General features: G+C 32.0%; 1 protein-coding gene across 1 annotated transcript in view; it reads left to right on the plus strand.

Annotated features, from left to right (window-relative positions):
• LOC121120005 (uncharacterized) overlaps window positions 1-7784 on the plus strand; it is a 104447-nt gene extending 96663 nt beyond the window's left edge. Inside the window, exons 3-5 of the mRNA XM_071889341.1 lie at window positions 3922-3943; window positions 4014-5850; window positions 5911-7784. Of these exons, the coding sequence (XP_071745442.1) occupies window positions 3922-3943; window positions 4014-5850; window positions 5911-7586 (3535 nt within the window). The 3' untranslated portion in view covers window positions 7587-7784. The remainder of the gene's footprint in view (window positions 1-3921; window positions 3944-4013; window positions 5851-5910) is intronic.
• Window positions 7785-12010: the final 4226 nt, after the last annotated feature.

Consider the following 12010-nt stretch of genomic DNA (forward strand, 5'->3'; position numbering starts at 1 on the left):
TTTAGTAGTTGTACTTCGTTGAATGTCGCAATGGACTATTCCTAAGCTTCTTCATGAAAAGCGGACAAACGGATAAATAATTATACCGGTCAATGATTTTTAGAATTAGTCTTTTTTATTATTATCATTATTAAGGCAATCAAGCACTAAAAAATGAACGGCACTCATTTTTTGCTCAATCTCCATTCCTGAATAACATTTATATGGACTTGAATCAAACATGGAGCAAAATGAGTGACTTTTTCCAGCCTCTAATAAATATAAAATTGTATATTTCATATAATATTCTAAAGAATTAATGTAAATACACAACACATATGTGGCCTGTCAACACAAAACCAATTTAGAATTATTTATTTCAAAATTGAGTATTGATTACATATGTATATTTTCTAACGAATTGTTGACAATTTTTACCAACAAATAATTCTTTAGAGGCACGCGAATTCCACTTAAAGTAGCCAAAATTAATTATCGCAATAAAAGAATGAGAAATTCATAGATTTTATGGTTAAAAGAGAGCATATCAGTATCAATATAATTATCTTAAATCAAATAAATGTTATAAACGATAGCTAAAATTCTGAATTATCTTAACTGATCCCAGAATGGCTTAAATACAAAGCCCATAATTAACATAAATATCTTTATGAAATATTGGGTTTTTAATAGTAAAAAAACTTTGGACTTTCTCCTTTTCTATATTTTTGTTCAAGATTACTTTTATGTTAACGCACCACCTACGTAAAGTATATAAAAATAATAGGCATAAAATCCTTATTCATAGCTAAAAAAGATTAAGTTTATCCCCACCAAATCTTAGATAATAGAAAATATATTCATATGCATATAAAATTACTGATTGAGGATATTATGTTTTCAATGAATATGTTGTGTACAACTAAAAACGTTGAAAAGGTTAAAACTTGTACAAGCAAATGACCTCGTCTTAAAATGCATTATTTAATTATAACCTTAGTCATTCTAATTACCAACTATTAATTGCTACTATCATTTCATTTTGATCTATTAAATAACTTTGTTAATATGCATTTATGAGTAATGTCACTGTGGACAATTGAACTTTATAATGTGTGAAAGAACACTTATATTTTGGTCATTTTTATTAAAATAGTCAAAAATTGTACCATTTTATCATCCAGTGAATATTCAATTATGGCAATATCCTCATCCCAAGTACAGTATATCCTTCAGTAATATTTAGTATTTGAAAGTATTAGCAATAGGGGGAATCCCATTTTCACTGGCATTCTCAGGGTTTTACACCTACAAAAATTCCCCAAAAAAATATTATTTCCAAGAAGTTGAATACATATTGAAGGTTTACTTTAAGAACTAAGTATAAAGTACGAACTCATGTTGAAAAGAATCAAAAACCTTTAGACAAAGTTTTTTAAAATTTATGTTACAATTAAAATTTTATGGGCATTAACAAAAAAATCAAATGATGCCCAACGAAGGACAAATAAGTAACAATCCAAAAAGTGAATGTTTAATTATTACTTCACCTTCTAACGAAAGAAATATGAATTAGTCTTTGATCTTTGACAAATTTATGGGTATGGCTTGTTTAAAATTATTTTTTTCCTCTTAATGTAAATTACATAAGCTCACTATCTCATTTTGGAATTTCTAGGTCCCAAAAAATTAAAAATTTGCTTTTCCGAGATCCCATTGGGAATATCAACACCCATTTTAAATATTTTTTAATATTCTTTCCCAATTTCTCAGTCATATAACAATAAATGGGAGATCGTTGTCTGTTGTCAAAAAAAACTCTGTATGAAAGTGATTGACTTATTAGACCCTTTTTCTTGATTAAAAATATTTTTTTCAATCCTTAAGCAATCTTGTTAATGACAGTGATTAATTTATCACTAATCTTTCATTCTGTTTAATTATTTTTCGAATGAAAAGAACACCTAACACAAAATTATTTTTAAGTCGTTATTCCAATTTCAAAGTTCAAGTTCTGAGTGTTGTTTTTTTTTGTTTTGTTTTTTTCTTTGTATCCAAATACAACTATATTTCAACTTATTATTCTTTCACGAATCCCATTTAATGTAAAAACCTAAATATCTAAGAGTGGTATTTTTAATCATGCTCAAAAGTTATAAAAACAGTACCTGGGTCCTGTTTGTCTTATTATTTAAACTTAGCTTTTTCTAAATTATCTCTGTTTCCAAAAATATTTGAAAAAACAATCTCCTTGTCGAAGATTTGCCTACAAAATATAAATTCCTTTTAATTGAAGTTTCCGTTTCTGAATCTTTTGTATTCGGGCACAGGTTCTTGCCATTTCATTATAGTTTCCAATTGATTGTAGCATTATTTTTTTTCCCAAAAAATCTCTTTTATTCTGAGATAATTCAATTATTTTGTTGGGACTTTTACTTCAACCATTTTAATCCCAATGCTTTCTATTGATCTTTTTTCAAAAATTTCTGAGCAAATGGCAAATAACTCAAATATTATTTTCAATCATTTCTAAAGCAGTTTCTAAAAAAATTATAATTGACAATAATTCTACACCACCGAGTTTTCTTTGACAAATAACTCGTTTCAAAGAGTTATTTAGTTATTCACATTACCTATCAAAAAAATATGATTAATGACTCAAGAATATGTAAATATGAGTACATTAGATCTACTTATATCAATCGGAAGGATTCCTTTAGATTTTACATTAATAAATTATAGTGAATGACAGATCCATTAATCATATTAGCAGAAGTTCTTTCCAGGATCCACCAAATCATAATTAATGTGCATTAAATTATAGATCTTGCTAAAAATGACATTTGGACATAACTTGATATCACTTGCATAGCAATTTGTACACAACATTATATGTTATTTGTAATTTGTGTCAGCAGATTGTTCAAGATGTAATTTCTTCGTCTTATAATGTCTTATTTGATTATAATACTAGTCATTTTAATTATTAAATAGTATTTGATTTCATTTTAATCTATTAAAATTACTTATTTAAAAAATATCTATTTGTGATACAACTGTACATATTTGAACTATATAAATCCCCACAGAATGCTTATCAATAAGTAATTTTCATTAAAAATCTACAAAAATTACATCATTAATCTATCAATCATCAAAAGTATATTCAACTTGAACAATTTGCTTATACAAGTTATAATTTTTACACACATTATTAAACCTTTTTGGGGAATGGTTTTTTTATGATTTGGAAATCGGGTAATGCAGGGAAAACGTTAAAAACAGCTGCATTATATTGAAGTTGATCAAGTTTTTAATTTAGTCATTTGTAGAAAAACTTTGAAGTATCAGTAAGCTAAATTTCAGATCGAAGTATGACCTTAACTTTTGAATAAAGTATTAAAAGTCTGATAACCATCTATGTCCTCCCTACATAAGCTTTTAAATATGAATAGTAAGAAATAAAGTTAACTAAGAACTTGTCAATTTTTTATTCATTTATCATCAGGTACATTTTGATTCCGACTTATTGCAAATTCATTGGGGATGTCAATACTTTTGAGTACTATTGTCCTTTTCAATCTAGATTAAACCTACTTGTCATAATGATGTAATTGTTACGCTTCTCGTTAAGCACGGATAATAGTAGGACGTGTGTTAAATAATTTCGCGCTTCAAACGCACATTGTTCTTCATAAATATGTGTGTGTGTGTGTATCTAAGTATGCAGTTGCTTATATGAATTCTTTTTTAAAAGCGTGTAAATTTGAAATAAGGTCATTTTTCGAGAGTTTCCGTGTTAACGAAAACTATCTACTTGCTATTAGTTATAATCTCAACCCTCTAATATCAACATTGAAAAATATATGGAATTTATTCTTGGATTAAAGTGCTTAAAAATGAGATTTCTTGTTAAAGTAACTAATCCATTGTTTTATTAAGATGTGTTTCTATGTCCACAATGGTACATTATGTTTTGCATTATTTTTCTTTACAGACATCATTGCTCTTACTACTTATGATAAATACAATAGCTTGTGAGGAATGGCTTGGATCAGAAGATTCTATGGATCTATCAACATCAGAATCTGCACTTCACTTTAGCCGTAATCGACAACCTCCTGCACATCCGTCCTTTTTTCGAAGGCCGCATTCAAGTAACCAACAACGATCAAAACAGGATTTATTTCAGCATAGAAAAGGTACTCAGCAGTTGCAACAACAACAACAGCTCCAAAAAAAATGGAGACGCACAGCAACCGAAGGCGGAAGAGAGGTTCTTTTTTGGTGGAAGACCGAAGGGGCGTAGACGTCCTCATCCTTCATCATATGGTCCCCCAAAGCGACACCCACCAAGGCGACCCCACAATAAAAAACCTTCTTACGGAGGCAAACCTCATCCTCCCAGAGGTCACCCTAGCAGAAAACCGGCATATAAACCTTCCTATGGAAAACATCCTCAAAATATAAAATATAAACAGCCAGCTACTACCAAAAATCCAACATTCGCAGAACCTATAGACTCTTATGGATCTCCAAAGGCTCCCCCAGTGGATATAAATGATTCTTATGGATCTCCAAAAGCTCCCCCAGTAGACATAAATGATTCTTATGGTTCGCCAAAAGCACCAACTATTGATTCTACTGATTCATATGGATCACAACAAGCTCCTCCAGTAATTAATGATTATAAAGCCCCTCAGACTCCAGCACCAACCAAATATAACTCAGTTAAATCTCTGACATCAAACAATTATGGAAAGCCAAAAGTTCCCACTTCCAATAAGTTTCAACCAGCCCAGGCTCCTGCATCAAATTCCTACGGCTCACCCAAGCATCCACCTTCTCAGAGTTATAATCCAATAACAAACCCTTCTTCTAATACTTATGGTAGCCCAAAGGCTCCCTTATACAAGCCAAAAAAACCTTCTAATAAATATAGACCATCTCCTGTTTCGAATTCTTATAAACCTCAAAATGCTTATAAGCCAGCCAAAAACCCAGTCAAAAATAGCTACGCTTCACCTCTTGCTCCAGCCTCCAATACTTATAAACCAGCAAAGGCCCCAGCCACTAATAGTTACAATCCACCACAAGCTCCAGCTTCAAATACTCAGAAACCGGTAAAAGCATCATCCACCAGTACTTACAGCTCACCTCAGGCTCCTGCTTCCAATAGCTATAATCCAGCTAAGGTACCTAGCTCAAATAGTTATAATTCACCCCCAGCTCCAACATCTAATACTTATAAACCAGCTACTGCACCTAGCTCGAATAAATTTAATTTACCCCCAGCTCCTTCTTCTAATAGCTATAAGCCAGCCAAGGCACCTAGCTCAAATAGTTATGATTCACCCCCAGCTCCAACTTCTAATAGCTATACGCCAGACAAGGCACCTAGCTCGAATAATTATAACTCACCCCCAGTTCTAGCTCCTAATAGCTATAAGCCAGCCAATATACCTAGCTCAAATAGTTATAATTCCCCCCCGGCTCCAACTTCAAATAATTACGGCTCTTCTCAAGCCTCAGCCTCAAATACATATAAATCCACTTCAAATAACAATGGTATATCTTCAACTAACGATTATGAACCACAATTGACTTCGGCTCCAAATAGTTATAATTATCCTGACGTCCCTTCTTTAAGCAGTTATGAATCAGCCGAGGCTCCAACATCATATGGTGTATCCTCTACAACAAAAGCACCCGTAACCACAGCTCCTCAATATGAAGCACCATCCTCAGGATTTGATACTTCGTCGTATCTAAATAACGACATTAGGGATTTCCCAACATTCCCAGCTCCTAACTTCCCAGAGCTATTCCCAAACTTTGTTCCAAATTTCAAATTTGATTTTCCCAAAATAAGTAGGGGTATGTAATTTATTTTTTTATTGTGATAATTTAATTTAATTTTTCAATTATTAGGACAATCTAATTCTAATAAGGAACAAAAAGGGTCAAATCAACCATCAGATAGTTATTCTGTAGACCAAACAACTACGTCAACTACCTCTAGATATAGTTACAAAAAAGTGACAACCCAGAGCACAACCACTGTTACTGCTTCGACGTATGTGAGACCATCTCTAAACACACAAACCATTTATAGAGGACATGTTAACTCAAAAAAGAAGAATCCAAAGCCTTCAAAAAGTTCCATATCCTCACACAAACCAGATAATGAGCCGATTAATTCTTATGAAGTAACTCAAAGTAGACCAAGTTCTTTTGTAATACCATCTTCGACCAAAAAGCCTATACTTCCACCCAAACAAAATATAAAGACTAATGATCGGCCATATAGTCAATCTTCTTCAACAACTTATGGAAGCCCTTCTAACTCCCAATCGTCCTCTTACAGTAGCCAACCCTCTTCTTCATCTTATGGGGGCCCTTCCAGCTCTCCATCATCCTCTTACAGTAGCCAATCCTCTTCTTCATCCTATGGAAGCCCCTCCAGCTCCCCATCTTCCTCTTACAGTAGCCAACCCTCCTCGTCATCCTATGGAAGTCCGTCTAGCCCCCCATCATCCTCTTATAGTAGCCAATCCTCTTCTTCATCATATGGTAGTCCTTCTAGCCCTCCAGCATCGTCCTACAACAGCCAATCTTCATCATTTCAAAGCAGTTCTTCACAAAAAAATAATCCATCATCATCTAACCAAAGTCCCTCTCGTCAACCATCTTCCTCCTATGAAGGTAGTAATCAATCTTCATCCGAGACCTATGAAAGCCCTTCTAGGGAACCATCAGACGACTATGCCAGCAATCAATCACCTTCAACATCCTATGTAAGTCAAGTAAATAAACCAGAATCAACCTATAATGCTGGTTCTTCCTCTTCTTCATATGATGTTGATCCAACTTATGAAACACTTCCTGCAAGTAAACCTGTTTCTGGATACGGAATCCCCTCAGCTAACATTATTACGTCTTATGAAAATCCTGTTCCCAAAAATGAAAAAAAACTAACATCTACAGGATATAGCAGCTCATCAAACGCAGCTTATCAAGCCATGTTCATGCCTTCGCCTCCTGACAGTAGTGATAAGAAATCAAGTTATGGTACATTAACCCCTTTATTGAACCCAATTAAAGTACCTAGTCCATCGTCCTACTCTCCTCCATCAGTAATTCCCCCAGTTACCTACGAAGTAGAAGAACAATCTTTTAACCCCCAGTCAGATTCTTCCCCGTCATTTCCTAGCCTTACTTATGAGCAAGCATCAGTGCTTAGTCCAACAGATCCAGAGCCTACGCCCTTTGAAGTTAAAGACACTTATAGCCCAAGCTTCAGCATACAGCAGGACACATATGCCTCTTCTTACTCTGCTACTGCTCCATCTTTCACCGACGAGTCTTTAAAGAACCCTTTTTCGACCTCAACCACCTATGGTAAAAGCTCCAATGAGGACAGATATGAAGAAAACAATGGATTAAATGGATCAAATAACTCAGGAAAGGACAAGGCCTATGATACTTCAAGAATAGATGAGGCTGGTTTTTATGAAGATCAAAGCTATTCCTTTCCAGCTAATCTAGCTTCCCCCGATATTTGGTCCTTATTTGATGACCAATGGGGAAAGAAAATAGATGTATAATCAACTTTAGGATTTTCAATCAATTATTTACATTTTTGTATTCAGATTTTAGTTCCCTAGGATATTAATATTATATTATAATTCATGTTAGTATGTACAAATTTACATTCATTTTTTTTTCTTCATAAATATAGATAACCTCATTGAATCAATGATGTTAACGATTAGGTGCAATAAAAATTAGATATTGTTAATACATCCCTAACTCTATTTACATGTTAATCCATTTATATTCAGTATTAGTTACATAAGTAATATAACTGATAAATATCACAAAAATAGGGGTTTACTCTCATCAGAGAAGAGGTGTTAAGGAAATTTTAGCTGTATATAGCAACAACAACGTGTCAAAAAATTGTCAGATTTTCAAAGCTTTAAAGAATAGTAATGCTAGAAGATTTTGATCTATTCTCAGGTTTTACACAATTTAAAAAGTTTGAATGAAAAGTACCTCAATGAACAACGTGTTTGGGATAAATTGTTCTCTTCCACTCAATGTGAGTAGGTTCGTGTCTCTGATAGTTCCTAGAGAAGAAAATATACTTAATGTATTTGGACTTCAAAAGACAATTTCTAGGCCTGACGGAGTAATGTAATACTATAATTTTTACTTACAATTAATCAGTGCAACTCCATCTCACCAATTGTAGGAACATTTAAAAAAAAAACACTGTCCTAATTAATTGAATCAATAATCAGTGAAGGGGAACAAATATTGCCTAAGTCATGATAAAATGATTCCTCTCTGTTAGTAACTGACCTAAATATATATACTTTCAAAGTGATCTATTCTAGGAATCCGGGTTTTTTCGGTAGTGAAATAAATCTCCTTTTCCCGCTAACACAAAAATGTACTCTGTATTTTGTTGTGAGATATCAATCTGTCTGCTTCTTTTCAGCTTATCAGTTTCTGAACATTGATTGGTTGAATTTGAATGAACTCTTTTGAAGCTATGATTAATTTTAAACTGTTATTTAGATATAGTTTAATTGTTGGCAATAATTATACATCTAACTACCAACTGATTTTATCCCTTAATTTCGGTTTCAGAAAGATTGCTAGATATGTACAATAAGGGTAACAACTTATAAAGCTAACAGATGCGTTTTGTCACTCTTTTTTAATACATGGCTTTAGTCATAAAACATTTAACAAATTTTATTTCTAGTAGGAAGCCCCTCTTTCAAATGCATAGATACTACATACGAACATAGTTAGATAATCATGGAATTGATCATTTATGAAACACAAAAATAAGGAAACTTATGAATGATTTATATATTCTTATATTGCAATTAATTTTTACTTATCGATGAGATGTTTATCGTTTTAAAATAATTGCAATTTTTGACAATAAGGGTATTCAACCATTCAAAATATAACAATTGTACCTATACACGCATGAAAAAATTGCAAAATAGGTTTGTCAAATAAATTTCAAAACATTTGAAGTCAGTTTGAATATATTATTTATCGCTAATGGCTACTTTTTCTAATAAGAAATGTATAAATTAGTTTGATCAGAGTGCAGCTATACTGTGACGGGAAGATTCCCCCAGGAATTTCCACCCTGGGAACCTTTAACCTCATATTTATATTCAGAATCATCTGCAGGATTATATTTTGGGAGAGGTTTTAGGATATTTATCTTTCTTTTTTAATTCCAACAATTTCAATTTTTTGGAGAAAAATTGAAAAATTAAATTTTTTGGAAAAAAAATTCAATTGTTAAAATTTTTGAAGAAAAATTTCAAAAATCCATAACTTATCTCAAAAAAATTCAGAATTGTTCACAAAAATAAAAAAAATTCGAAAAAACTTTAAAAATCCAGATCTTTTCACAAAAAAACTGAAATTTTTTGGAAAAATATTCCAAAAATTAAATTTCAAATATAAATTTTTTTTTAAGAAAATTTCAAATATTAAATTTGTCGGGGAAAAATTTCTAAAATCCATAGCTATTCACAGACAATTAAATTTTTTGGAAAAATTAAATTTCTAATATTAAATTTTTTAGTAAATATTAAAAATCCCATAATTTTTGGGGGGCTACAGGCCCTCCAGCCCTTTCCCTGCGGGCGTTCCTGATATTATAGCATAAATTTATATTTTGTTTATTTTTTTGGGCTTAAAATAGGGTCTTCCTTTACTTGAAGTCCTTTGTAATTCATTTTTTACATGGAATAGCTTAAAATGACGGAATTTTAATTCATTTAGGATATAGAGCAGTCATATTATTTTTTATTTTTTTTCTTATTATAATGAATTCGAACCGGGTTTTTTCGGGTGTACTTTACCTCAGGGGAAAGAGGAAGAAAGTATACGAACAAATAAATTTGAATAAATACAGTCTGCTACTTCAACTTTTAGGAATTTTAGTACTCCATGGAATACTCCATCAGCAATCGTTGGCAGTCATTATTTCTAAGAATTGAGTTTAATTTCATGTTTCCTTGGGCAGTGGTTGAAAATACTTTTATGTTAAATAGTGCAACATTCTTGTATGATATTTTCTTGTTCTTCAAATATATTAAAATCGAATTAAATGCGTTCATTTTACGTTAACGAATGCAAACACGCATTACAAATTACTTTATGAAGAGGGAGACCCATTTTAAACCTTAAATTATATGTGAGAAGATATTTTTTTTTTCAAAATATTTACTTGTATATAAGGGCAAAACTTTTGCAGGGTGAAACTTCATTGAGCAAAACATCCTTGAACCCAGCTATACATAACACATGCCAGGGTTTTTTATTTCCCTCGAAATTATGCTTGAGTAGGATATGAGGAAAGCTATATTTAAATTTTGGTATCCAGGGAATTCATAGATGGATTAGTAAATAATAAATCCTACTATATTATTTGAGTAATTTATAGAAGAAAACGTAAACTTTATGCACGTCGTGAAAGATCCCTAATTAATCAGCATATTGAAATTTATAAATTAAATACACTCAAATCTTAGTTTAAGGGACTTTTCCGTCAAGTTAATAATAGTCCTTTAAATCGATGGAATGTAAAATAGTGTACCCAATAAATCTTATAATTACCTGCACCAAGGAAGTTTTTGCCTCTGTTTGTTCGTTTGTTACATATCTATTAGGATCACACTTTATACGAAGAGATTACATATGATCACAGTGTGAGGTCATTAAATTTTGAGGGGTAAAAGTCAAAGTAACTCAAATCGTAAAAAATGCATAATTGACCATAACTTTGAAACAAATCGAGATAAATTACTCAATTTGATTGTAGACGGAGGTTTTGCGCTAACCCGAGGGCTAATTCTAGTTTCTAAACGTATTAATGCTGATAAAGCAACAATATTGTTTATCTTTCATTTAAATATAGTGATTAAATTTCAAGTATTAAATCATCTGCTCTGATTTTAACTCAGTAGGTGATATTCATACTACATTTTTAACTAGAGTGTTACTTGGAAAATGTTAAACAATGTGTCCAGCTTCCTTTCTCAACAAAAGAATTCACCCACCCAGGTCCAATAGTTAGGAATTAACATCTCTAGTGATCTGAAATTTAAGAAACATATACTTGTACATCACATTATAGGGATAGCCAATTGAAAAATGGGAATCATTAACTGAGTCCTTTTGGTACAACCAACAAAAATTAGTAAAAAACCTTAAACTAATGAAATCCTTATTTGTCTTAAAATTTGGTGTCTTCAAATTAGTATTAAGTAAATTATATAAAACAGCCTACATCCCTAATTGGTTTAGTATTATAGTTAATTACCGTTATTACAGAGTTGATCTTATCTAGAGGTAAACATTTTATTATTTTCAATACGGGATAACATTGGTGCAAAATCAGAGAAGAGGGCAATACGACATCTTATCTCTGAACAGAGGAAGATGGGACAGTTGGAAAGACCAAAGAAGATTTTAAATTTTCTCAAGGCCAACAAAAATTTAGGGATATATAATATAGCTACCATTGATCTTCCAGGTTGTCTTTAGTCTCATCAATAGCTATGAAAATATCCTTATCTCCAATTTTCCCTTTAATTTTGGAGGTTGCATCCTTGCTGATAACCTCATTAATCTATGTAGAGTCCTTCTACTAAAGATGGTTTTATCGGCCTATTTCTTCATAAACTTTGAGAAAATGGGGTTTTCCACAGTTAAAAAAGATATATTACAGGAAATAGCATCTTTAAGAGGTTGGTGTGAAAGTTGTCAGACTCATCATGAGTAAAATGTTGTTCGTATGTATTCATATTCTTGATGTGGGACGAAGACATTAAGTGTCGTTTGACCCTGGATGAAGGTTGTAAGAGTACTTACATCGGCATATTCGACAAATATTTTGTTATCGTCCGGTAGGTAGCTCCAAATTTCATGGCCTCCATTTAATTTCAATCTAGGCGTAGCGAGAATTTTTTTTTGGCATTTCACT

The sequence above is a fragment of the Lepeophtheirus salmonis genome, chromosome 6 (genome assembly GCF_016086655.4).
Source record: "Lepeophtheirus salmonis chromosome 6, UVic_Lsal_1.4, whole genome shotgun sequence".
Taxonomy (NCBI): domain Eukaryota; kingdom Metazoa; phylum Arthropoda; class Copepoda; order Siphonostomatoida; family Caligidae; genus Lepeophtheirus; species Lepeophtheirus salmonis.